Source organism: Gossypium hirsutum, chromosome D13 (assembly GCF_007990345.1).
Source record: "Gossypium hirsutum isolate 1008001.06 chromosome D13, Gossypium_hirsutum_v2.1, whole genome shotgun sequence".
NCBI lineage: Eukaryota > Viridiplantae > Streptophyta > Magnoliopsida > Malvales > Malvaceae > Gossypium > Gossypium hirsutum.
In genome coordinates, this window is record NC_053449.1 from 59,294,188 (window position 1) to 59,321,697 (window position 27,510).

The 27,510-nt window shown below is 33.0% G+C and overlaps 4 protein-coding genes and 1 pseudogene across 5 annotated transcripts; 2 read left to right on the plus strand and 3 right to left on the minus strand.

The window, feature by feature from the left end:
* Positions 1-3,781: 3,781 nt before the first annotated feature.
* On the minus strand, positions 3,782-5,009 carry LOC107890170 (EG45-like domain containing protein). Of its 2 annotated transcripts, none has more exons than XM_041109330.1 (3): positions 4,747-5,009; positions 4,011-4,287; positions 3,782-3,926 (listed from the first exon to the last, which is right to left on the minus strand). In XM_041109330.1, exons 1-3 carry the CDS (start codon positions 4,898-4,900, stop codon positions 3,911-3,913), a joined length of 447 nt encoding a protein of 148 aa, XP_040965264.1. In that variant the 5' UTR covers positions 4,901-5,009; the 3' UTR covers positions 3,782-3,910. The 2 variants fall into 2 exon arrangements, with proteins under 2 accessions (XP_040965264.1, XP_040965265.1); XM_041109331.1 differs by having other exon boundaries at positions 3,782-3,917; positions 4,747-5,006.
* A 5,388-nt stretch (positions 5,010-10,397) lies between these two features.
* On the plus strand, positions 10,398-11,217 carry LOC107890172 (uncharacterized). The gene is made up of 2 exons (XM_016814668.2): positions 10,398-10,642; positions 10,884-11,217. The coding sequence occupies exons 1-2, from the start codon at positions 10,471-10,473 to the stop codon at positions 11,102-11,104; spliced, it is 393 nt and encodes a 130-aa protein (XP_016670157.1). The 5' UTR covers positions 10,398-10,470; the 3' UTR covers positions 11,105-11,217.
* A 514-nt stretch (positions 11,218-11,731) lies between these two features.
* Positions 11,732-12,452, minus strand: LOC107888421 (UPF0057 membrane protein At4g30660). Its single transcript, XM_016812526.2, has 2 exons — positions 12,209-12,452; positions 11,732-12,125 (listed from the first exon to the last, which is right to left on the minus strand). Exons 1-2 carry the CDS (start codon positions 12,296-12,298, stop codon positions 11,985-11,987), a joined length of 231 nt encoding a protein of 76 aa, XP_016668015.1. The 5' UTR covers positions 12,299-12,452; the 3' UTR covers positions 11,732-11,984.
* A 2,414-nt stretch (positions 12,453-14,866) lies between these two features.
* Positions 14,867-20,995, plus strand: LOC107888420 (probable cyclic nucleotide-gated ion channel 5). The gene is made up of 8 exons (XM_016812524.2): positions 14,867-15,042; positions 16,258-16,344; positions 16,486-17,068; positions 17,789-18,001; positions 18,194-18,510; positions 19,222-19,333; positions 19,459-19,695; positions 20,136-20,995. Exons 2-8 carry the CDS (start codon positions 16,286-16,288, stop codon positions 20,844-20,846), a joined length of 2,232 nt encoding a protein of 743 aa, XP_016668013.1. The 5' UTR covers positions 14,867-15,042; positions 16,258-16,285; the 3' UTR covers positions 20,847-20,995.
* Positions 20,996-21,254: 259 nt separating this feature from the next.
* Positions 21,255-24,466, minus strand: LOC121225170 (transmembrane 9 superfamily member 10-like; annotated as a pseudogene).
* Positions 24,467-27,510: the final 3,044 nt, after the last annotated feature.

The window sequence follows — 27,510 nt, forward strand, 5'->3', positions numbered from 1 at the left end:
AACGAAAAATGGGAGTCGCCACCAATCTTTTTTGATGAGGTGTGATCGGGTCACCTCGTAAAACGATTGTTTTTAATAAACGATTTAGATTTTATTAAAACAACGAGTTTTGTCTACGAAATTCAGAAAAATGGGTTCGGGAGTCGGTTACGCACGAGGAAGGATTAGCACCCTCGATACGCCCAAAATTGGTACATAGTTGATTAATCAGTGTCTTAGTGTCGAAAATTGAAAATTTGAAGAGTTTTAAAAATGCGATCCTTAAAAGAAACTCTGATAACGTGAATTGAAATATAAGATTCTCTTGTTCCGAAGGAATATCACATCCAGCACGTTAGGACACGATACTCTAAACCATCGAAACCAAGATCACCTTATAGTTTAATGAAACCATACTTTGAAGCTTTAAGAGGATATTTGGCTATTTAGTCGAACGAGGAATCGAAACCCAGCACGTTAGGGCACGTTTCTCGATTTTCCAAACGCGAAATATTGCCTCATTTAGAAAAATTTTCCTTTTGATGTTTAGTGTCAATGCTTGACAAAACAACAACGAATACGACGAGGTGAGCAAAGTAAAGTGAGTAACAACAATACAATAGGCAAAATGAAATGACGAGGCGATTACATAAACAAAGCATACAAATAAATAAATAGAACTAACCTTTTAGAAAAAGCACAAGTGTACATGAATAAATAAACAAACGCCAAATAACAATGATGACAATAAATACAATTATGTAAAAAAGTATATGCATGTATAATTTTAAGCCATAAAATAAGAAATGCATATAAATTATAGAATATGAAAACATAGATAAATATATACATATATGTGTAAAAAATAATATTATAAAAAGGGTACGTATACATGTATAAAAAAATAAATGTATTAACAATGAATATAATAAGGGTAAGAAAACAAGTATATACACAATATATATGTAACGTGGTACTAAGGATATATATATATACAATACAGTATTTAAAATAATATTTACGTAATACAAAATATAATATTAAAAGGTATATGTACATACGTAATATATAAATACATATATAATATAATGTTAAAATATTTACATAATACTAAAATATTTAGGTAATATATGCGTATATTGAAAACTAGTAATAATATTACCGAGGTATATACAAATATATCAAGTATATATACGTATTATAAATATATAAATATATAACAAAGCATAAACTAATAAAAATAATAAGAATAATAATAATGATAACATTGGAATATAAAAGAAACAAACATAACATTAATAAAATATTAAAATAAAGTGAAATAAAAATATTAAATATGAGAATATATATAGGTATACACGTACATAATAAAAATATATACTAATACATAATAATAATAATGGTAATATAAAAATAACAAGGATATTTAATAAAGATATAAAAATCAACAAAAAAGGACTAAAATTGAATTAAAAACAAAGTTGTGGGGCCAATTTGAAATGAAAACAAAGAAAAGGGACTTAATTGTACGCGCGTGAAACGTTGGGGGACCGAAACAACAATTATTCCTTTCCATTAAAACGCAGCACATTGGCGGGGACTAAATCGAAAAGCGCGAGAAATTATAGGGCCAAATTGAAAACCATAAAAAACTTAATTGTGAAGCATCAGAAAAGCGGAAGGACTGCGCGCATAAATATCCCATTCAAATGAAAACACGCGGATCCTCTAGCGGGTCGGGTCGGATGGGTCGGGCATGGCCAAAATGACGTCGTTTTGGGGCTTAAGTGTAGCCCCCAAAACGACGTCGTTGTGGAGGGCTATATAAGGCCTAAACTAACCAAAAAAAATCATTTGGGGAGAGGGAAAGAAAAAAAAAAGAAGAGAGAGGGAAGAGAGAAGGGAAGGGGGAAGGGGAATCCGGCCAGGGGGCCCGGTCACCGGACGGCCACCGGAGGCTCGCCGGCGCTGGCGCCGGCCACCGCAAGCGGTGGCCGGAAAAGGTAAAATTTTTTTTATTTTTCGATTTTATGTGTATATATATGCTAGAAATGAGGAAGAAAATGAAAAAATGGATTTAAGAAGATAATAGAGAAAAACAAAATCACCTTCCGATTTATGTTTTCGTTCCTTGTTTCCTTTTTTTTTTTGTGTATTTTTCTCTGCTTTTTGTATTAAAATGCCAAAAAAAAACAAAGAAAACCCCCCCTGAATACAGTGTTTCATTCGGCTTTTTATAGCCTGTTTTGTTACACACTTTGTTATTATTTTACTATTCTTGCTTCTGCTTTGCTTGTCTGTTGTTCTTGCAGGGCATGGCCGGTGTTGGTGGTGGGAGTGTCAGACGGTATGGGCATCGTGGGGGCGAGGGCGCGCATGCGATGCTGGGAGGCAGACGAGGCTGAGCGGCGCACATGGGCATAGGGCTGCTAGGGTTTCTGTCATTTTTTTGATTTGGGCTAGGGTTTATTTTTGTTGGCCCGTTGGGTTTGTTTAGTTAGGGTAGGTTAGTTGGGTTTTGGGGGTGGGCCAAAATTGGCCTGTACATCTTATATATGAGATATGAAATCACAAAAAGATATAAGCTCACTTCATGAAGATTTTTTTCAATATTTTGTATTCTTATATTAAGCTAATTGATTTGATAAGATTTGGGTAGATCAAAGGTTTAGTTAGTGAAATTGGATTCTCACTTTTTTATATGAAAGTCTTGTTCAACTATCGGAAGAGATTGTTGTAGTAGTTATGGTTCCCACTACAAAGACAATTGCAACTTGAGCTGTAGCTAGTCCCAAACCATAACTTGCATTATTTAAGTTGGCAATCTTTTGAGCATAAATGTGTTGGGCTTTGAATGGATGAGCTCTGAAAAGTGTCTTTGGCCAATCTAGGATGCTTAAATATGTAGAATCAAATCAACAAGGATCGAATCAAGTCTTTTGATGCAATTCAAGTTCTCTTGAATGTGAAGATCGTATCATACTGACTTTTGGATATCTTGAAGATTTCAGTCTTTATTTTAGCCTTTATGAATCTAATTGAAGACCTTTTTATATGGCTACTTTAGGGGATGGAAATTGATTGTTAATTAATATGTATCTTAGCAAGCCTTAAACTATTATATATCTTAGGCTTGTTTAGTTAGAAAGTATGACAGTCAGTACTTATATTTTGTTCAATAAGGAACTTGTTCAAAAGTGCATTATGTAAATAAAACACAAGTGAGAAACTTGATTTTACATTTGAGTTTTTAAGGGAAAAACATAGTGGAGAGTAATCCAGATCTTTGTTTGAGTGTGAGGTTGCTAAATGGTGAGTGATGGAATTTGAATCATCATGTGTACGTGTTTGAAGATATAGTGGATTAGCTCTCTTAGTAAAATCTCGCATACGTAGGTGGAAATCGAACTACATAACCAAACTTTTGGTGCTGCTGTTCTTCACTAGTTAGTTGCCTTGATTACAGCTATTCGTATATTTATTTATATATCAACTCGCAAAATTTAACCGTTTCATTAATATATCTGTTCATAGATGTTTCATAATGTGCTATTGATAGAGTAGTTAAACTTAGATAAAGGTTTCCATTTTCTTCATGTGAGAACCATTTCTTTATGTTTTACTTATGTGTTAAAATAAATTTAGAATAATCCCATATTCAGTCGGTATTGTTGTTATTGCAATGATTAATAAAATGTGAGTTTGAACATGCTTAAATGCATCCTTTCTTCCGTTTTAAGGATAATTTAAAGTTGAATAAAGGATTATGAGTAAAAATAAGCTTTGTATAAAAAAAAACATATATATAATAGTTCACTTTATTCAAGTAATATTACACTATCATAAACTCTCAACAGTTCTATGTTAATGGCTGCTAAGGATACTAAGGAAGATACTCTTCGAAAACTCGAAATATATACACGAAACTCCTTCATATCCTGCAAAGACTTAAAAAAAAAAAGGGCTTAATATACTAATTTCCGATGTGTTATATAAATGAAATTAATAAAAATATTGTGAAAGATGATTACTGTGCATATTCAACATTAACTTTGGCATCAATCTTTGAGATGGCAGTAAAGGCTTTGTTAGACAACTGCAAAGTGGCGGGGCAAGGGTCATGTGAGCAAAGATCCACTACCTGCACGACTATGGATCTAACCTTGCACGGCCTCTTTGGGCCACTGATGCACCTTACCCTATATTTCCTCCCACATGATGCTCCATTATCCCATAACCCATCACTCACTGCAGCAAACAAGTCTCCCGGAGGGAATTGATCTTCGCTGTATCCACCGCATCTTGTCGCTTCATTATTCAATTCTTTACAAATCAGTTCATAGAAATAGATGATTATGAATATCATTTAAGAGTTGACTTTGTTTGTTTTTAATTCTACCCAAATTCCGATAAGAGAACTCACGCATCACAAACCCAAAGAAAAGTTAGAGTTTTCTTAAATATAAGTACTGATATTTTAATTTAATTAATTTTAGTAAATGTATTTTTTAAAATTTTAAATTTCAGTCACAACAATATAATTTCATAACCATTAACTCTATTAATTAAAATAATGTGACATTTTTATTAGTATTACGAAAAAATAATAATTTTATATAAAATTACGCGTGTAGTAATAAGCTTGGGACATAAAAATTAAGAAATAATATAATTAAATTTAATGTATTTAATAGTTATCGTTTATGTGAAAATTAAAATAGAAAGAATAAAACCGTTACTTATGCAAGGGAAAGGGTTTATACTTACGCAAGTAAGGAGGATCATAGGAGGCTGCCGTCCCGACATCTCCTAAGACACCGACTACATCAAATAGTAGTACGCAATACATTACCAAAAATGTTGCCGACATTGCTCTTGTCCTCATAACTTGCTGTCCTTTTGGTTTCCCCACCTTTATCATGTCTTCTTGTGATGAACTTCTCTGTTCCAACCCTATTTATACTTTAGATCGAAGCAGCATGCTTGAGTTTATCCCATTTGACTCTTTTTTTTTTTTTTAATGTGGGTGGTCGTGGGGCGGCTGTCACACACTGATATATATATATACAGATTAACAGAAGGTATTGGGTTGCACGAGCATACTTGCATTGCTGGTTTTCCATTAATTTTTCTATTATGCATGGTGGTGAGGTGATGAGCATCCTGGAGTGGTAGGGTATAGGTTTCGGAAGCTTATGGCTGCTAAAACTGGTTTTCATTATTTTACTACTGAAATTATAGGTTATTTGAGAATATATATATAAATGATATTGGATGCTTCTTTCTTTCAAGAGTTTCAAATGCTGGTTTTGGGGTCACAATGTGATAAACCAGAGGATACATAGATATATTATATATAATCTATGATGGTGACGATGATGATGATGAGTGCGTATTATATATTTTATGTAGATAGACACCTAAGAAAAACAGACAACGTGTGATATAATAACTTAAATATTTTTGAACATTTTAATTATAACCTTTTTAACTCTACTTTCGCCTTTATCTCCTATGTTTTTCTGTCACCACCTTGTCTTTAAATATAAAATAAAGCACGAGTATGCACATAGAATTTATATAAGCAAAAGCTAGCCATGAACCTAATCCAATTACATGATGGATTTTATTTGCGCATGGCGAATGTAAACTTGATCATATAAAATAAAATTATTTGGATTCGGATGATGCATAAAACTTATTTAAGGTAGGGGTTTAAATTTCATGGATGGTGGATGGGGGTCTCTTCAATTAAGGCAGTCCTCGAAGTATTTTTGCTTCCCTGAAATTGAGAGACAAATCACAATACTAAATTTAATTAACTCTAAATAAACTACTGAAAAATATAAAAATATAATCAACAGATAAACACATTTTAAAGTTTGATGATGGGTTCCAATCGATGGGTGAGATAACTATTCAGCCACTAAGTCTAAGATAAGAAACCAAAGATTAATATGTAATTTAATTTGTTAGTGGCTATTAGCTAAGCTAAGCTAGGCCGCCGCCAAATTATTTATTTTCTATGCTAGTCGCTTTCTACCTCTTTCATTTCGTAGGACTGATATGGCTTTCAATTCTGCTTGTATGACTGAGGCAGTGCCGAAGTTCCGACCATAGCCAATCAGCTAGATGCCCTTCCTATTGATATGTTCTATGAACTTTTTTTTTCTTTTTTGCAATTTGAGTCCTTAATTATTTAATTTCTACTTACATTTTGAATTTTTATGATTATTTTTTATTATTTTTTATGATTTGGATGTGTTTAGAGATTTCAACTTGATTTTACTTCAATATTTTGATTATATCTTAATTTATAAAATTCTAATTTGGGTCCGTAATATATTATTCAAAAGATAATGAAAACACACCTGTGTGTTTGGTTAATATTACAAAGATGCTCAAAAATACCCTTGAAACCTGTTAAAAAAATTGCCATAAACCTAAAAACCATTGCTTAATTCATTAACAGTGTGTTTGGTTGGCTATTATAGCCAACTGAATGACACTCTATTCGACACATTTTCTTATTACATAGTTTGGTTCATGGGATTGGTATTTAGCAGAATATGCCACATTCAACAAAATCATGGAATGACATTCTCATCTTTACCCTCTGAATAGACAAAAAAAAAAAAATCCAAAACACCCTTCAATATTTTACTTATTTTCATATAATATCTCAGCAAAAACCTGTCTTAATGAAGAAGTAGATAAGCTAGCAAAGGAAGGTATAAGATTTCTCATATTTTGGTTTGGTTGTTATTTTTTTGTTGAATTCTATTATTTTTCTGTTTTCAAATTGTTAAGTGAAATGATGCATTTCACCTTAGTGATTGATTGTAACCAGTCTTAACAAATCTCAAATGTAGTGATTGGGTATTAAAGATGGTGGCGGTTACTCTATATATGCAATTCATACAATGTAAATACGTGATTCGGTATGAATTAATGAATCCCACTTGCGTGATTGTTAATTATAAGTAGGTCTTTCTAATTTTTAATGCTACTGATAAATTAAATCGTGTGAACTTTATTTTAAGGTTATTTGTTAATAAAGTAAATAATAACGAACTTCTTTCTAAATTTAGAATTTAACCCAAGTTAAAAGATCAAAAATTTTAATTTTTAATTTTTGAAAGAGTACTTTCAATAAAATTAACTTTTTTTTTACTTCTTATTACCGTACTTTTCAATCTCAATGATAAACTAGTCGTAAGAATCTTGAAATATCCCCAACAGCTGCATAGCCGGTAGCCATGCCAATCCTGCCATTAGTTTTCATTTTCACCCACCCAAGGGCCGAAATACCCCAACCAACTAGTACCGAAACATTCTAATTTGTATTGAATACCAGGAACGCTACATGCATGCCGGCTCCCAACAATCTCTCAACATAGCATCGGCACACCAGCTGTCTTGTTGGATGGAATAGCATCAAGTTACGTTGCTTCCAAACTCTCCAACAAGTGATGGCAAAAATTGGTTCCTGATGCAATGTTTAGATTGAATTCATTTTCATTGTTCTCTTATCAACCAATTTGCAAAGTGAACTAGAGATGAAACTATTTTAGACCTTACACAAACACATTCCAAAAGAGGAAGCAAGTTAGTCTCCATGGCAGCTCCACATAAACGGCAACACCGTTCGAAATTGGTAAGAAGTCACTCTTGCAACACAATCCACAGCAATGTGCGAAAAGGCAACCATTATCATCATTCATCAATCACATCACACACTCGAGTATCGTCCACAGCATGATCATGCAAAAGCCCCAATTTCAGTATCCAAGGGTCCTCCTACAATCTAACTCACTTGCGTCTCCTATAGACTAACAATTGTGTCGTGGTAAAGCCAGTCCATACTTTTGAAAGAGAATTCTGTCTCAAAATAGACAGTTGGCGATCTTCATTTCGTACACTTAGACTTCAGAATCCTCACCCAATGCCAATAAGCATCAAGTTGGGTTAAAATTCCAAAATCTATTTCAACAAAAAAATTTATGTTCATCAATTAGTCTTCTTACTAAAAGTCACTGTAGACAATATCTCTAATCAATTAAGTCCTAATTCTCCGTTGCTGTTACGATTGAAGAGTGTTTTTCAAAAGTACTGATTGTTAGTATAACACTAGCCCTGATCATGGGTTGGGTCACTCGGCTTGGCCTGAAATGTGGGAGGGTTTGGGTAAAAATATAGGCCCGAAAAATGAGATTGGATAAAAAATAAGGCCCGTTTGAAAAACGGGCCGGGCCTCAAGTAAGGTATTTTTAGCCCGGGCCTGGGCCAGACCCGAATTCACTAAAAGACAAAAAAAATCTGCTCTTTTTTTTTAATGTTATTTTCTTGTTGTTTTCTCCCTATTTTGCTAGCATTTTACTATTATGTTCCTACTATTTTATTGTTATTGTTTGGATATTGTATAAAACTTATTTTATTGTTAATTTTGTTATTATTTTAAAGGCATTTCTTAATTTTGTTATTATTTTAGAGGCATTTACTTGTAAAGTTGTATTTATCGTAGTGTTATTTAAGTCTACATATTTTTTAAAATTTATTTTCAATTTGTTGAGAAATATTTATTTTGATGTTTTTAATATTTTTGATGTGTTATATATGTTTAAAAATTATATAAATAATTAATATTGGGGGGCGGGTCAGACCCGAATTTTATCATTTTTATCCAGGTCAAGTTTAGACAAACTTTTAGGCCTATTTTTCGGGCCGAGGCCAGGCCTAGTAAATGGACCTAAATTTTTAGTTAAGTCCGGCCCGACCCATAAGTACATGTATATAACACTAATTCCAACTTAAAAAACATTAATCTTATTTTTGAACACCTGTGATTAGCTTAGTAGATTTATTCTGGTCCAGATTAATTGAATTGTGCTTTATAATACTTAATTCCAATTATAATTGTTCATATATAAAAGAAAAAGTGAAAAACTCTTTCCCAGAGTGACTAAGCAATTAGATAAGCATCTGATTCGCTTAGGTCTTTCGCTAATTAAATAATAATAAATCAAATAAAGATATTATTTGCTACATTAGTTTTCCTTTTTTTTTTAATTTACAAAAACAAATTAAAAAATATCAGAAATTAATTTATATATATATATATATGATGCTTTTGTTTCCATAGTTTAAAAAAAAAACACAGTTCATTAAATAAGAATAATTATTTGATACATTAACAAATGACTATTTCGATTTTACAAATGACATTAAGAAATCATGAGTATTTTTAATTGATATTTTTTAACAGAAAAATTAAAAAAATATAAAACAAAAAATAGTTTTTAAATTATTAAAGTGGATTTATTAGATTCTTTGAGATGAAAATAAATAAAGTTTCCTTTATTCTTCCATTTTTATTTGGAAAGGGCTGAAATGAAATCCTCTTTAAGCCTTGCTTAATATTTAATGGACAAAAACAAACAGAGGAGAAATTTTCAAAATTCTCAAGCAAGCTTTTATTTGAAACATTCAGAGCTCAAATTCATATTTCTGCTTTTCAACATTGTAGCATCTTTGCTGCTATTTTTTTTTATTGAGAAAACAAATTGATATCTCTTCTTTATTTTTCAAAAAATTTTGGTTCATTCATTGAATGATTCTATTTTAATATAAAATAAATCACAAATATGGTTAACATTAATAAAAATATTTATCAATTTAATAAACTTTATTTCGTGTTACACTAGATTTTGTCTGTATGAATATATATGAGAAATTATTTTATGGGCTCTTTCTATCACATTATTCATGGTCCCTTTCTAATTATTTAATGGCATTTCAACATTTTTTGTCATGTAATCGACACATAATTTTGGTAATTTTTTTTGCCCTGAACCTTGAACTCAAACTCCAAACTCGAACCCTAAACCTCGATCCCAAACTTTAAACCCGTAACTTGGGTTCATGTTTCAAGGTTCTAGTAAAAAAAACTCAAAATTATGTGTCAATGATATGGAAAAAATTATTAAAATGTCATTAAATAATTAGAAAGGGAGCAGAATAATGTGGTGGAAAGAGTCCAAAAAATAATTTCTCATATATATACTAGTCTTTTAGATTGACTTTTTTATATAAAAAAATTAAAACATCCTCGTAATAATATTTATCACTTTTTAAAAAACAATAATTTTACATTTTTTTAAATTTAATTGGTAATGATATAGATAGTACAATTTTGCAAATTACTTTTCATGGAATCATTTAAATCAACTTGTGAGATTTGGGTTTCCAACCATAGAATTATACCATCTCCATTTGTGTGAATTTAAAAGTTTCTTGAGGTATATATATTATTCCTTGATTTAATGAAAAACAAAGAGAATAATCTCTTTTGACTTTTAATGAAAAAAAAATTATTTAATTTTTCCTTTATGAATGCCTATAATAATCAGTCCAAAGCAAAATAAGCAACAAGTGGCTAAAAATTAAAATTTGCAAGAGCCACCAAGGACTTGAGATATTATATTCTAAAACATGAAGAGAAGAGTTGTTAAATGGCTGCTCTTCTTCTTCGTCGTCGTCGTCATTTGTTCTGACAATTCTCTCGTACACTCCTCAAGTGAAGCTGTGCCGTTCATCTCATCATCAAAAGTTTCAGGTCATCATTATGTCAACCCATTGATGGAGGAAAAACAACTCAACAAAAGTACGTTATCCATATCTCACATTCATATATTTGAGTCAACCCTATCGAGCTAATCCGACGAGGCATTATTGCTTTGCACATCTTGTCTTAGGTTTGAGCTCTTGAAAAAGTTGGATGACAAAATTTCAACTCGATTTGAAAATAGTATCGACCCATTAAGGGTTTGGTTGACTCCAAATAAATGATATTCCAGTCATAATAATATAAAATAGTATTGATTATGATTGTTTTTTAAATGCAGATGTATTTAAAAGGCATGGAAGAATGTTGAAGACATTACATAATGAAGAAATTAACACAAGGGAGAATGCAGGTGAAGAAAACAGAAAAGGGAAGGGAACCTACGGCGGCGGGGACCTTCTTCGGCCTCGTGCCAGAAAGAGTGGAGCCAACTCTTTACTTCTCAAATCCTCACCACTTATGCTAATTGGCTTCCACCTCGCCACTATCTTCTTCTTTTGATTCCAGCTTTGGTTTTTATTGAAGTATAATGCTTCCAAGCATTGGGTTTGTATCTTGCTTATGTTCAAGTTATTCATATATATTGGTCAATGAGGAAAAATATAATATTAATATATTACTGGTGGTGTTTAAAGTGTATATATATATATATCTGTTATATACATTCCTACCGGAACTGACCAGGCTCCACCTCACCCTATTGGAGACCTCATCATCTCACCATGACTTACTACTTAGCTATAAGTTAAGATCCTTCCTGACTTGACTTCATGCGCTACACGTGAAGTCTATTGGCTCACGATCATGAAACTTGAGTCCTAGTCAGTTGACATTGATATTGTCAATATAAGAGAATATGGATTTGAGTGCGTTGAAACATATTATCCTCTTATTTAAAAATTAATAAATGATTATTGATAGTTCTAGGCATTGTATAAAAAAAGGTTTAGGTATATACTAATATATGTGTTTATAACTCCTACTCGTCAGAGACTCTCTGCAATATTAGTGTGAACCTCAATCCTCTTTTTAACCTTACCCTCGCCTCTCCCTCATTCTCTCTTCTTCCTGCACATCAATAATATCTATATCATGTTCAAAATGTCAGCTACAAATTGAAACCTCATAAGTCATAACTATAGTTTAGTTTGAATCAACAATAAATGATTTCACTGATATCTCTGTTTTTATCTCATCCCGAGGCTTAAACTCAAAATCGAAGGAAAAACAGTCACATGTTGCTATTATACATCATTTCACACACACACATGATTAAAGCAAAACCAGCAAAAGTGAAGTTAAATTAAAAACAAGCACTTTTAAAATCCAACAAAGAACAAAAAAGAGAGAGATAATTGAAGAAGGGTTGTTGGGGTGATAGCTAAGCATTGGAATAATAAAGTGGACGCCGGTACTCGTCGAAGTACTCATCCCGATCCACATAAACAATGGCGTAAAGAGCATAGATTATCCCTGGTATATATCCCAGTATCGTTAACACTAGACAAATGCAGAGCTCTGCCTGCAAACCCCCACCAAAAAAACAAAACAACATCAAAACCCAGATTTTATTTTGAATCCAACAAATATAGTTTAATGACTTACAGTGCAACAACCGTGCCTTAAGCAAACTCCTAAAGGAGGGAGCAAAATGGCGATCAACAGTTCGCAGCAAATTTCGCAACGTGAAGGCATGTCTGGTGGGTGTTTTCAAGATTAAACTAAAGTGATTAAATTAAACAAATCACAGAAAACAAAGAACCTTTTTGCTCCCAAGAGTTTTTTTGAGATTGGATGTCAGTTTATGGAGATGAAAACAAATAATAACAGATCGGTCTTTTTCGTGGAAAATTTCGCGGGGAAAAAAATAATGATACTAATAATAATCTTCAATCACAGGCATTCTGGATCGTCCATTTTTCGTGATTATAGTGTAATGAATGGTGATGATTACGTTGCCAGTTCTTGTTGACCTACATTTGGGCTGGATCCGTACGTACAAATGAATGCTGCTGCCAAGGAAACATAGGGATGTGCAGGCTGCAATGGAAGAAGCCCATTAATCGATGACCGAATAAAAGACTATATATATATATATTTTAATTAAGATATTTTATTATGTATTTTTTTAAAGTATAACAATACAGTACAATTACAAGTACAAGTTTGAGTAACCACGTTATTACCGCACAAACGGGCTAAAGCCAACAAACTAGAACTAATTGGACTAAGGGTGAGTTTGGATGGTAGGTGTGTGTTTACATGCGGTTAGTATAAAAATAGTGGTGGCGGTGAGATTAGATACTATAGCGATACTGTAGCGTGAGACAAGAAGTAAGCTAAACGCACTACACCCTACCGCCCATCCAAACCATGTAACAATTTTTTAAGGCTGATTGTGAGGTAAAAAAGTACAGTAAGTATTAATCACATATATAAAAACACATATACTAAAAGAATATAGATTAGGTTGTGCTATTAGTCCCTGTACTTTACAAAAATTATGGATTTGGTCTTTATACTTTAACTTCATTAATTTTAGTCCTTATAATTTTCGAATTGATGAATTTTAGTCCCTTTACTTTTCAAAATTTGAAATTTTAGTCCTAACTCAAACAGTAACAATTAAGCCATTTTGGTTAAATTCAATTACTAGTCTTGTACCATGCGTATAGTTGTAGATTTAATCCATATTCTCCAATTGGATCATTCTAAGTCTCTATGCTTTTCGAATTTTGAAATTTCAGTCTTGACACAAATGGTAGTCGTTAATCCACTAAATGGATTTTTAGTGAGTAATATGTGATAATATGTTTACCATATCATATTTTAGAAACAACAAAACTTAATGAATTTAATAATTATCAATTGGTGATGACTAAACTTTTAAAAATTGAAAGTACAGGGACTAAACATGACCAAATCAAAGGGATTAAATCTACAACTTTTGTAAAATACAGGGACTAAAAGCAGAATTTAACAAAAAATTCTAGCTAAGGCACTCTCTAGCTCCTTAATAGCATAATCCATATGTGGTTGTCTTCAGTTGGTGTCAATGGAGTTTGAAAATCAACAAATGTTGCCTGGCTAACGTTACATGTTATTTTGCAGGTAGCTTTACCGGCATCTGCAGCACAATGTTAGTGCTATGATGGCTGCATGTTGACAACACATGCACGTAGGTGCATGGTTTGATATTGGTAACTGGATTTAGTTTTAATGTTTGATTTAGTATTTAAGGGTTTATATATTCGAAGTAATCGTATTTTGGTACAATACCAATAATGAAAATTCCTTCTCCAGTAATTAAATTCTAGCACCTTTCATCATTCCAAATACCCTCAAAATTATATAAGGGAAACATATCACCTCTCATTCATAAATGTGAACATTATTTTTTACAGGTATCTCTTAATTAGCTACCCAGTAATGATTAAAAACATATTCGAATTTATTTTGTATACAGTGAACTAAGCATAATCTTTACAAAGAATCAGAAATTTCAGAATTAGATTCCACTTATCTAAGATCGACTCAAAATAAATTCCTTTTCTCCTTTAATCTTATTTTCTTTATAATGTAATTAAGATTGTGTTGTGTTATTCTATTAAAAGCATTGATTAATTCATGATTTGGCCATTCATACGGTAAAAATAGGTCAGCTATTAGTCCATGTACTATGCATAAGTTGTGGATTTAGTCCCTATATTTTAATTTGATTAGATTTAATTATACTTTTTGATATGGTCAATTTTAGCCGCATTGCTTTTCGAAAATTAAACTTTCAATCCTGATTCAAATGGTAGTAGTCAAATCTGGTTGGTTAAATTGTATTATTAATTTTGTATAATGTGTAAAATTGTAGATTTAATCAATATTCTCCAATTGTATCATTCCTAGTCCCTATACTTTTTTAATTCCAAAATTTCAATTTTGACTTTTGACTCAAATGACAATAGTTAAATCAATTAATTGGCTTTTTTGTGAGTAATATGCAGAAATAATAAATTGCACCATATTACAAATGTAATAATATGTTTTCACTGCCAAATTTTGGAAATAGACAAAATTGACTTAATGAATTTAACAACTATTATTTGATGAGGAGTGCAATTTTAAAATTCGAAAAGTATAGTAACTAAAAATACCAAAGTAAAGGGACTAATTTCACATTTCACGCATGATACAGGGACTAGTTGCAGAATTTAACCATAAAAATAAGGTGAACTAAAGGCTAAAGGGGACCATTTGGACATTTCCCAATTTGACTCCCTTTCTCTCTTCGTCCTTTTTCGGTAAATATTATCTTCGTGTCTGTCTTTCATGTTTTTTCTCCCACATTCTTCTTCTTCAGTCGCGCTTAAGTGTAAATCTGTTTTGTTTTTACATTATTAGGCAGCTTTTAATTCATTTTTGAAGTAAATTTGAAGGATTTCTCTGTAAGTTTTCTTCCTCATCTTAATTAATTTTATTTTAGATAGTTTTATAATTATGTACTGAATTTTTTTAACTTTTTTATGAGTTCTTAAATTTGCTTTATAGTTTGAAAATTTTATGATCTTTTTCTTCTTTTTTCTTTGTAATTTATTCAATTTTTTGTTGGTATGATTTATACGAGTTGAAGTTTTAGCTAAGAGTTTCGAATCTAGAAGTCAACTCTGCCTTCTAATTTGTCGTTCGTTACTTTGAGTGAACTTTCCGTTCGATTAAGCGGTTAATTAAGGATAGTAAATTTGATTCTTTAATAGATTGAAAGCTTGGTTAATACTTGAAAAGGACAAGCTATTTTTTGCAGCCATTTGTTGGGATCCAGTAGTATAGGTAGAGAATTTGCTCGATTTCTAGCAATTTAACTTGCTAAAAATAGAATAATTAGGAAAGGTGGAGATTTCTAGTGAAATTATGGTTTTTATTTGATCAGTAGATAAAGAGATGAAATTTGCGACTTTTGGTAACTGTAGAAGAGGTGTGTGTAGGTTTCAATTAGGTTTAGCTTAATCGATTTCTAGCAAAATAACTTGGTAAAGATAGAAGGATTAGGAAAGGTAGAGATTTTTATTGAAATTATGGTTGTTACTTGATCGGTAGATAAAGAGATGAAATTTTCAGCTTTTGGTAATTATGCGTATCGGTTAAAATTATGTTTAGCTTCTAAATAGAGATTGTAGAGGCATATGGCTAGTTGAAATTTTGAAGGAGGGTGATAATTTGTGATTTTGAGATATGTGGACTAGTTCAGTTCTTCAACAAGTGTATAACACTAAACATCTGAGTGATGTTTAAATTTAGGGTCTTCTGGAGCATTTGTTGAGTCTGAGTTTAAATTTAATTCACCAAATTATTTCAACTGGAACTGAACTCCACTTGAAAGGATTGAATGATGGGAATTTGTTTCTCCAATTATAGCGTTGAAATCTCTTAGAAACTAGACATAAATTATATGCAGTTATGTTACTTCTTGCGATCATAAATTTGATTGGTCTTACGGGAAAATAGGTTTGTGCTTCCTCCTTATTGTGTTCAAACATTTGGAATTTTCTTTGCTTTGCTATCTTCTGGAATTGTAGCTGCTTAACTGCTGGATCATGAATGATAGCATAAGAAACTTCTCTAATTGCTTGGCACTCGATTGAATCGTTGTTGCTGGATTGCAGGATGTATTTATGCACTCTATTGTAAAAAATGTTTGATTGTGGTCATAAAGCTCAGTATATGAGTGGACAAAGGGAGAATTTTGTCAGGTACCAAAAGCATTATTCTGAATGTTCTTTTCCCTCTCTATCTCTCGTGGTTAGAGTTTAAGGCTGATAGCTACTGCTGTTGGGTAAATTATTTTAGGTGAAGACATATCATCTTTAAGTTTTTCTTTCTATTTTCTCCAGGTTGGATGACTTGGACTCTAGATCATCATCACCCTCTGCTGCAGGATTGAAAAATTGTGGGTTTAACATTGAGGGATTAGGTCGTTCTGGCCATGCAAACAATACAACGTCTAGATCTTTCAAGAGAGGGATCAGAAAGGGATCTGAAGGACTTAAGTCAATTGGTCGCTCACTTGGATTTGGGGTTTCTCGAGTTGTGTTTCCTGAGGATCTTAAAGTATCAGAAAAGAAAATATTTGATCCGCAGGATAAATTCCTCTTGCTATGCAACAAATTATTTTTCATATCGTGTATTCTGGCTGTATCAGTGGACCCTCTATTTTTTTTTCTTCCTGTTATTAATGATCCAGAAAAGTGTCTTACTATTGATAAAAGTTTAGCAGTCACTGCAACCACTCTGCGGACGATTATAGATGCTTTTTATCTTATCCGCATGGCTCTTCAGTTCCGTACTGCTTACATTGCACCGTCTTCTCGAGTTTTTGGACGAGGTGAACTTGTGATTGATCCTGCACGAATAGCCAAGCGATACATGCTGCAATATTTCTTCCTTGATTTTCTTGCTGTGCTTCCATTACCACAGGTCTTAACAGTTGTTTCCTTCAGTATTCAATAGCAGAATGCTGCATATTATCATTTGTTCTAATGCATCTAGCTCTCTGTTTCTTGCATTATATCTTTCTTTATTGATTTTTTTCCTTCTCATGTATCCATGTTTGGTGAGCCACAATTTTATTTGTATTCCATCTAATGTTGTAGTATTGTTCATTCTTACTTCTTGTTTTGCTTCATTATTGTCTGCTTTATGTGTATTAACTTTCTTTGTATACTTGCTTCTTTTTTGTTTCACATTGACACACTCTTTACTGCATGTATTCTGTTATTTAAAGTGTGAAACAAGGGAGCAACTGATGGTTTGTGTTGCAAATATGGACTATGTTAAAGTAATTTTTTCATTGCATTTTTTTCTGTCATCCTTGGCTACTGTTAATTCACATAGGTAATGCCTTGAACGCAAGTAAGGCCAATTTAAATATTCTCAATTCCTAATACAGAATGAATATAACATCCATAGGATTTTTTAAGTGAAAATCTGGTTGAATATTGTTTTCCTTCAAGTGCTTAATATGCTGATTAGGGATGTCCAAGTTAAGATTATATGTGCATTGTCATATTAAGGAGTAGTAGTTAAATCTACCTGGGAATAATGTTGATGAGCTATCATTGCTGCATGACATCCTAGTTGCAACGTGGCTGATCAAATGCACCTGCTGTTTTCTCATTATTTTGTTCATAAATGCAGATTGTTGTTTGGCGATTTCTTCATGGTTCCAATGGTTCAGATGTGCTAGCAACAAAACAGGCCTTGTTTTTCATCGTCTTGTTTCAGTATATCCCTCGATTTCTTAGAGTTATACCCTTAACATCAGAAATGAAAAGGACAACAGGTGTCTTTGCTGAAACTGCTTGGGCTGGAGCTGCATATTATTTGTTATTATATATGCTTTGTAGTCATGTAAGTCCCTATCAATATGCATCTTTATTGCACTAATAAAACCTATTGTTATTTGTTCTCCACTTCTTTGATTTAGGCCATCTTTTGATCTCTAGGTCACAATTTTCGCTCTAATCTGTTCTTTAACAAACTTGATTACTTGTGTAATTATATTTTGATCTGTGTTTTTTTTTTTTTGGATGAATGATTCAGATAGTAGGGGCATTCTGGTACTGGGTAGCCGTAGAACGAAATGATACTTGCTGGCAGAAGGCTTGTAAGGATATTGGTAGGGATAAATGCAATACAAATTTCTTATACTGCGGGAATCAGCATATGGAAGGTTATGGAGTATGGAATAATACCAAAGACACTGTTCTTAAAGAAAAGTGCCCAGCTGATGACAATATTGATAATCCTCCATTTGATTTCGGAATCTTCACACATGCTTTGTCATCTGGTATTGTTTCATCAACAAAGTTCTTTTCCAAATACTGCTACTGTTTATGGTGGGGTCTACAGAATTTGAGGTGGGAAATCATGTTCCTTCTAACTGCTGATTAATATAATAAGAAAATAAGAAAATAAAATGTGGATTCTGTTATATGATATTCTGCACTGTATATTAGATTATTATGTAGCAAGAAGTTGCTTTCATATCAGACATTGATAATCATCATTTATCATGATTGTTTGAAAGAGAACTTGCAAGACACTACTTGTGTGGAAAGTTTTCTTGTCTTCTTGGCAGTGCATGCGAAATAGATACACTCTAGGTTGTGTTCTGCTTTCTGTTATTTGTGATCTATTTACAGGGACTTGGATGTTTAATGCAGCATCTATTACACATTCATCTCCTACTGATTGAACCCTAAGAACTCAGCCACGTGTACCCACATACTCATGGATTATGAGTTATTGTTGCCATTTCAGAACATTAGTCTTATATTTGTACCATCTTTGCTACTCTTTTTGAAGTCTTACCTTCCTATCTTCATCAATCCTTTGGCCTTTAGTTGCTAGACTATATAATAAAGAAATAAATAAAAGGCCTCTCCCCTTATGCTTTAATGCTTCCTAACTTGATTTTTGGTTATTTGCCCTTGGTACCTACTGTTTTGACTTATCCTTTATATGGCACGGTTAATTTCTTGTTATTATATGCTCTCTATGCTTGTGTTTAACTTATATTCAGCTGATTCCTAAGATTCTTCTGCGTATTTCCTTCAATATATTTGCAGTACCCTTGGCCAGGGACTTGAAACTAGCACCTACCCTGGTGAGGTCATATTCTCCATCGCACTTGCCATTTTTGGACTCATTCTCTTTGCGCTTCTGATTGGAAACATGCAGGTAGATTTTTGAATATTATCTCAAGCTTTATTTAGCCAGTTAGTTAGTTGAGACTTGAGACTGTAGAAAGCAAAATTGATTTGAGAATGTTCTGGCATTGTTGTTGTTTTCAATGTTGTAAACAGACCTATCTTCAATCTCTCACCATTCGGCTAGAAGAAATGAGGATTAAAAGGCGTGATTCAGAACAATGGATGCATCATCGTATGCTTCCCCAGGACTTGAGGGAACGGGTGAGGCGTTATGACCAATACAAGTGGTTGGAAACACGTGGTGTTGATGAAGAGAACTTGGTCCAGAGCCTCCCAAAGGATCTGAGGAGAGATATTAAGAGGCACCTCTGTCTGGCTTTGGTTAGAAGGGTAAGTTCTTTTCTTTGTGTTTTGGTGTCTTCTTTAGTAGCAGTAGTGAGAACTGAGTAGTACAAGTTTTTTTATTTTTCGTGCAATGGATTACCTTTCACTTGTCTTTCTGTGTCCATGTTCTGAAGCCTATGGAATACAACTTTTCCCCATAACATAAATCTCGTGTTTGCATTATATATGAAAGTGATCAGTAGCATGTTGTACTATCTTCGTTTAGTGGATGATCTGGTGTGTCTCTAGAAGTTGTTTTTGCTATATTTCATGATTTCAATTCAGTTCCGTATTTACGCATAGGCTTAATAAATTTTCCTTCAATTCCATTTCCTTTTCCTCCTGTTTTTTTGTATGATCCTTCCATTGTGGTCTTTTCTCGACTGGCATCCGATATTGTATTGCTTTGGCACCATCGTATGCGCTAACGGCTTTCATTTTTCTAGGTTCCTCTGTTTGAGAGTATGGATGAGAGATTGCTTGATGCCATTTGTGAACGGCTGAAACCATGCCTGTTTACTGAGAGCACCTACATAGTCCGAGAGGGGGATCCTGTTGATGAGATGCTATTCATTATTCGTGGCCGTCTTGAGAGTGTAACAACAGATGGTGGAAGGAGTGGGTTTTTCAACCGCAGTTTGCTGAAAGAAGGAGATTTCTGTGGAGAGGAACTTCTAACTTGGGCATTGGATCCCAAAACCGGTGCTAGCCTTCCAACATCTACTCGGACAGTGAAGGCTTTAACTGAGGTCGAAGCTTTTGCCCTCATAGCTGAGGAATTAAAATTTGTTGCCGGTCAATTCAGGCGTCTTCACAGTAGACAGGTACAACATACATTCCGTTTTCATTCACAGCAGTGGAGAACCTGGGCAGCTTGCTTTATCCAAGCTGCTTGGCGGCGTTATTCCAAGAGGAAGATCATGGAGGAGCTTCGTCGTAAGGAAGAAGAAGAGGAAGCAGCAGCAGCAGGATCAGATGGAACCCGCAATAACAGCGGTGGAGGTTCATACAGCATCGGTGCTACTTTCTTAGCTTCCAAGTTTGCTGCAAACGCACTTCGTGGCATTCATCGGAACCGGAACGCTAAGAGCGCAAAGGAGTTGGTGAAACTACAAAAGCCTCCGGAACCTGATTTTACTGCTGAAGACGGAGATTGATATGTAATCCATGATGTTATTTTTATATTTGTTGTTACGTTTGATTAGAAGATCTGAAACCAATATACCCAATACATAGACATTCCAGTTTGGAAATACAGTTGTAAGTAAAGGCTTGCTTTAAATTTTAAAGACTGTAAGTTGCTTCATTAATTCTTATGCCTATGGGTTTACATATAGTTCCCATTTACCTATGAGATATTATTTATTTATTTTAAAAAGAATGAAAACGATCGATCCATGTTAGTATCATCAATCACGATAGTACTTAACAGTAAAAATAGATAAAAATTTTAATTTTTAATAAAATGATCAATTTACTCTTTGATTTTTTATACAAAATTTTATTTATTTATTTTTCAGTAGTAATTGAACTCCTGCTACAATGTATATAAATTGATCATCTTCTTTATTGGAAGATTATGAAAATTCTTTATTGACAGAATTGCAGGATGACACATGACTATCAACTCTGAATACAACAATTCCTTAATTTCTAGACAAAAAGAAAAATGACTTCTAAAAAAGAGATTGCTTCATAATCTCTTTAGTCCAAAACCAGTAATGGAATCAGTTAACAACTAAAAATTAATCAAAGAACTACCATGGAGAAATCTAAAAAAAAATTAAACCATTTCAATGATCAAAATATTCAAAACTTAATTGGTGAAGTCCACTAGCAAAAGAATGTCCTGCATTTCTGATTCAGTTTTGGGGTTTGATTTTTGAGCATCCTCATGATGAATTAAACCCGCAAATTTCATTCGAGTCGCACGAAAAACGGATTCAATCGATCTTCACCGATGAGTATATGAGCCTAGTGAACCAGAAGCAAGCATAGAAACCGATTGTACCGGTGAGTACGAAGAACGCGTACGACACAATCAACATGTAGCCAAAGTACAACATTCCGGATACCAGTTTCGTGATCTCGAGCTTTGTGAAGAAGTAGAAGGCAGCATAGAGGAATAAGTAAAGTGCCGAAGAACCGGAAGTCAAGTATGATCTCCACCACCATTGGTAATCCTCACTACATAACTGGAAGTAGCATAGAACAACTGTGATCTCGGCACAAGTGACAACAAGAATGATGAAGACAATGAAGAGGAATCCAAATATGTAATAGAATTGATGCAGCCATATTGATGTTAGGATGAAAAAGAGCTCAATGAAAACAGCACCAAATGGAAGTATGCCCCCGATCAAGATTGAAAACGCAGGGTGCAAGTACCACGGCTGGTCCGGGACTTGCCTTGGGATCTTATTAGTTTTCACTGGATCTTCTTTTACAGGTTTCTTGAAACCGATATAACTTCCCACAAACACGAGTGGGACGGAGATGCCGAACCATAAAAGTACGAGAGCAAACATGGTTCCGAATGGTACTGCACCGGAGGATTTCTGACCCCATATCAATGCATTCAAGACAAAAAAGATGGCAAAGACAGTTGCAGGGAATTAATAGCTGTTTGAGTGTGATGCTCTTCCAGTTTGCTCCTTTGAACATCTTATATAGCCGAGCCGACGAGTATCCGGCGAATAGGCCCATGAAGACCCAGAGTAGAAGCATGGCAGTCATTAATCCACCTCGATTTGAAGGTGATAGGAAGCCAAGGAGAGCAAAGATCATTGTAACAAGAATCATACCAAAAAACTGAACTCCTGTTCCTACATACACACAGAGTAAATCGAAGTTTGTTGGAGGCCGAAAAACATCACCATGGACAAGCTTCCACCCTGTTTCCTCTTGAGCTTCTTCTTGTGTCTCGAGTTGGTTGTACTTGGAGATATCACGATAGAGAGTTCGCAACATGATCATCGCCACCATTGCAGACAGGAACAGAACAATCATCAAAGAATTAACAATTGAGAACCAGTGGATCTGATCATCAGCCATCAGAAGATAGGTATCCCATCGAGATGCCCACTTTATATCACTTTCCTGCAAGATTACTGGGAGCAAGGTGATTAGAATGAAATAATATCAAATAGACTAGTCAAATTGTAACAAGTAGCAAGAACCAATGTTGCTCGGGAATATGTTCGAGTAACATATGCAATTTACATAGAGGTACATGACCTGACCTGGAACTCAACATCATATGTGAATATGATCTCCTTTTCTTCAACCTCTTGTGGAGATTCAGAGCTCGTTACCGCACGTTTTGCATGGGGATCACAGGTCGTAAGACGGGTCTTCGTGTTCCACTCACCCTCGTATTCATGTTTAACACTGCATTCATCAACATGATTTGTTAAGAAACACAGAAAATAAACACCATTGATAAGAGATATTGAAGGCAACAAAGTCTAATAACCTGAATGGCTTGACTTCAAATCCAACAATCCTTGCAGTTTCTGTCAATGGATCCTTGTGAAACTTGACTGTAAATGCCAAGTGATTGTTAATGAATGTTTCTCTTCCTTGCTCTACAATTCACAACAACAAACCAGCTATGTTTGCATCATCAAATTGAAAATAAAAATAAAAATAAATCTAAAAACAAGCTGATAAATCTAGTATTTACCCCAGCATACTTCCCTTTGAGACCAACATGAAAACCATGCTGGTACACTACAGCATTTCAACATCAGGCCTTCTTATAGGAACAACCAATGGAAGATTATCCAAATCCTATATCACAAACAAAACCATAAAAAACATATTCATTCCATTGTTACTCAAAAGAAGAAATAATGCTGAAAATGGGAAATTTTGAGAGCCCTCACATGTTAACACGATATTCATCATCTATCTTCTCTTTGAAAGCTTTTGCAGCTTTTTTATCAAGAACTTTACGACATACAACATTGCACATTCGTGATTCTCTCATTATAAACTGCAAATTAGAATGATCCTTTTTTTAATCACTGAAAACAAAACAGAACCAAGATATAGAGTGTAAAGAGACGTAAAAGAAAATCATAGTTGTGAAGTCACCACCGTGTAAGGAGAGTTTTCGATTCGATCACCACGAAGGACTTCCCCAAGATTCTCTGCACTGTCAACTATGTGATCAGGCTGACAATAGGGCAATGAATAGTAGGAATAAGGAAGTTGTGTTTTAGTTGAACTTATCTTATTCACTTTCACCAACAATGGATCCCCCTGGCATTGATGGAAGAATACATAAATTTGAATAATGTTAGGATCCTTTAAACAATGGGGGGGGGGGATACAAACTTTCAGAGATCATAAAACGCAGATCTGAATAAAACCCAATAACAGAATGGAAAATCCAAGTCGACCCAAAGATCCAAAAACACATTATAATGAAGATGATGCATAAATCAACATTGACATGCATGCATGCATGTGAAGAAAGTAACTGACCGTTTTGAAATCTTCAGGGGCAACACCAGGGAGGTAGAAGCAATGAGAAGGAAGGAAGAAGAGATAAAACAAGGAGAAGAAGATCCATGCAACGTGAAAACAACGACCCGCCATGGTTTTAATTTCCTTTTTATGGATCTTGATCAGATAGCCTGGATTAATCCCAGTTTTTTCCCTATTGAAAAGACACGATTGTGGTGTTTATGGAGTTGAATATTTTCTTGGTCTTTGTTTGGGACGAAAGAAACGAAGGGAAAAATGGAGAAAGAAATAAAGGAGGTAGTTTGTTAGGAAGAATGAGAGGAAAAGAGAAACGACTATATATATGTTGATGAAGGGAAGCTTTCTCCTCCATTGGCACCCACGAACCATGTTTTGCTTCATTTTTTCCTATGTACGGTCTTGATTTTTGATGAAGTCGACTCTGATGGTTTTACATGTGTTACGTGTTTGTTTCAGTAATGGTAGGGTTAATTGCACTATACACACTCAATTCTAACTTTCATTTTAAATTTCCATTATAATTATATCCCAAACCATTCAAGTTATATCAATAAGGTCGTTCCATTACCAAGATAATTAATTTAACCGCTAAATGAGATGTCAAATATTATGTAGCATAGTTTAAAGCAAAATGAATATCGTACAAATATTGATTATTAGGTTTTCGAAGCTTTTACAAAAGCTTTATCACTCACTCTTTTTTTAGTTTTTAGTTTTAAAATTATACGGTCATTTTTTACTTTTCTTTGAAATTTATATTTTAAACTATGTCACATAAGATTTGACATGTCATTTAACTGTTAATTAACGGGTTTAATAATCAACGGACCTAATTGATATAACATCAATAGTTTGAGATGTAATTAGAATATTTTGAAGTTTCGTGACCAATTTAAATTAGGGTCATAGTTTAGGTATATCTAGTGCAATTAATTCCAAATGGTAGGAATGTATATTTGTTAGAAATTTATCCTCCTACTTTTATTTTAAAAATTTAGTCAATTTACTTTTTGCATTTAAAAATTCAAATATAATTATAAATTCAATTTTATTATCATGATTACCAAATGAATATTTTTAATTTAAAAATGTAGCACCAATTAATTTAATAAAATATTAACAATATTAATAATTTTATTTAGATTTTAAAATCTACCAAATAAATAGATTAAATTTCTAAAATAAAACTAAAAGGACTAAATTTTACAAATATTTAAGCATGTTTTGACTTTTATTTTTATGAAATTTCGCATATTTTCCCTTTAAATAAAATCATAATTGATATCTAATATATATATATATTCCACTTTTATGAATCATCAAGGAAAAATTAGATCATGAACATAAAAAAAAGAAAAGAAATTATAGATTGAGTCTAGCTCGATTGGCATGGGTATTATTGTCAATACAAGAGGACGTAGGTTTAAGTGCACTAAAGTACATTATCCTTCTATCTATGGGTAGGGGAGGAGCTATAGGTAATTTTAGGGATTGCGTTAAAAAGAAATATAATCAGAACTTATAATAAAATTATTTAAAAAAATTAAATTAGATTTTACTTGGTTAACCCTAGCCTTCGTATTCTAGAAGTAAATTTTTTAATGGTGAATATAAGTTTAATCATTCATATACGGCATAAATTATATTTTGGTCACCAAATTATAAATTCTCATCATCATGCTTATTTATTTATTTGCTTTGAGACAAATGATTTTTTCTTATTATTTATTTATATTATTTTTATAATGTTTTTCTAATAAAGAATCCTAAAATCAATTTAAATTTGTTTTAAGTGTTATCAATTATATTTAATTTATATTCTAATTTACGTACATATTAATATTTAAACTTATTTAAATTTAGTTTAAATGAATGTATTAATTGATTTTTACATTAAATTGTTAATAATAAACTTTTTTTATTAAGAAAACTTTCTGGAAAATAATTAGTGAACCAATGTAACTTGTTTTAATGTAACTTTCTTAATATTTTAGCAACATTTTCCCATAATTATAAGTATTCTTAGTAATCACTTTGTAACTATCTTTAATTATTATTTTTATTTCTACTTCCTTCCTACTCAATTGTTATGAACCTAGGAGAAATGAAGTGTTTTGTAGGATAAATTATCCTTTTATTTTTTTGGTTAAATCCCTATTTAAGAGTTGAATTTAGTAATTATTCTCGTATTAAAGTTTGAATTTTTTTTGTCCAACTTAGTCCCTGAATTTGACAATTGTTCCATATTAAGACCTAAATTTGATAATTAATCCCACATTGAAGCTAAAACTCTAAAATTTTCAAGGAAATATCAAAGTATTGGTAGATAAAAAAAAATGTTTAAGCCCCAATATGAGAATAATTGTCAAGTTGAAACACCTAACTTAAACAAAAAGAAGTTTTAACCCATTATGTTTTTTTTAAGTTACCCAAATATCCTGAAATATATATATATATATAGTTAGACACAATCACCATAAAACATGAGAAGGAAGAGATTTATTGGTAAAAAAGCTTTTATGTAGTTATAACATTGTAGGACAAGCTACAAAAAGCAAAGAAAACAGAGCAGTATTCGAACAACAAGCTTCTTATTTATCGGACAGATATTACAGAACCCAACAACCTCGAACAGGTTGTTCTCCTTTTTTCGGTCTGCCACCGTACAACAGAGCATGTTCCAAGCTTTCATTTAAGAAGAAGAGTTCTTCAGACCCATTCCACAAAGTTGAGATGCCAAATCCAGTTGCCACATGCTTCTTATCATTCAGACAGGCCCAGCCATGTCAATGTGCATCCACTTTACTTTTTCATCAACAAACTGCAAAATCATAGTTCCAACAACAATGAAGTTCCGCAACATGGTTTGACCGTGGACATTACAATATCTATCGTTAAGTGTGTAAAATATACAGACAGTAAAATTGACTACTTTTTCAAGAACAGACTGCATTGATGCACCGCTGAGCGGGTTTTACTATCAGCCTGATTTCATTGATTCATGCTTCCTTATGGATCTCAATTTACTGCCTGATGCTTGATAATTTGCTATCATCTTGGGTGTGAAGAGCCTAAAGAAATTCCATGATTGGAATGGTGGACGTACAAACACTTTGGTTTCAATAATTGGTAACACCATGAAAGATGATGCTTGCTGAACGAACTTGAATAAGGAAACATTTATGAAGAAAAAAAATTGTTAATTGAGCTGCACTTTAAATGTCTAGCTTCCGAAACTAACCAAAAGCTAAGTTCGAAAAAACTGTTTTCCGGGGATTGTAAAATTCATATGTCAAGTATATACCTGCAATTGAGGGTCCAAGAGCA

Excerpts from the sequence above, each read along its gene's own strand:
- LOC107890170 (XM_041109330.1), bottom strand. The coding sequence starts at position 4,900 with ATGATAAAGGTGGGGAAACCAAAAGGACAGCAAGTTATGAGGACAAGA. Across the intron at positions 4,288-4,746 it reads CTATGATCCTCCTTACTTGC|CGACAAGATGCGGTGGATAC; the intron begins GTAAGTATAAAC and ends TGAATAATGAAG.
- LOC107890172 (XM_016814668.2), top strand. The coding sequence starts at position 10,471 with ATGAAGAGAAGAGTTGTTAAATGGCTGCTCTTCTTCTTCGTCGTCGTC. Across the intron at positions 10,643-10,883 it reads GGAAAAACAACTCAACAAAA|ATGTATTTAAAAGGCATGGA; the intron begins GTACGTTATCCA and ends TTTTAAATGCAG.
- LOC107888421 (XM_016812526.2), bottom strand. The coding sequence starts at position 12,298 with ATGCCTTCACGTTGCGAAATTTGCTGCGAACTGTTGATCGCCATTTTG. Across the intron at positions 12,126-12,208 it reads TAAGGCACGGTTGTTGCACT|GCAGAGCTCTGCATTTGTCT; the intron begins GTAAGTCATTAA and ends GGGGGTTTGCAG.
- LOC107888420 (XM_016812524.2), top strand. The coding sequence starts at position 16,286 with ATGTTTGATTGTGGTCATAAAGCTCAGTATATGAGTGGACAAAGGGAG. Across the intron at positions 16,345-16,485 it reads CAAAGGGAGAATTTTGTCAG|GTTGGATGACTTGGACTCTA; the intron begins GTACCAAAAGCA and ends TATTTTCTCCAG. Across the intron at positions 17,069-17,788 it reads CTGTGCTTCCATTACCACAG|ATTGTTGTTTGGCGATTTCT; the intron begins GTCTTAACAGTT and ends TCATAAATGCAG.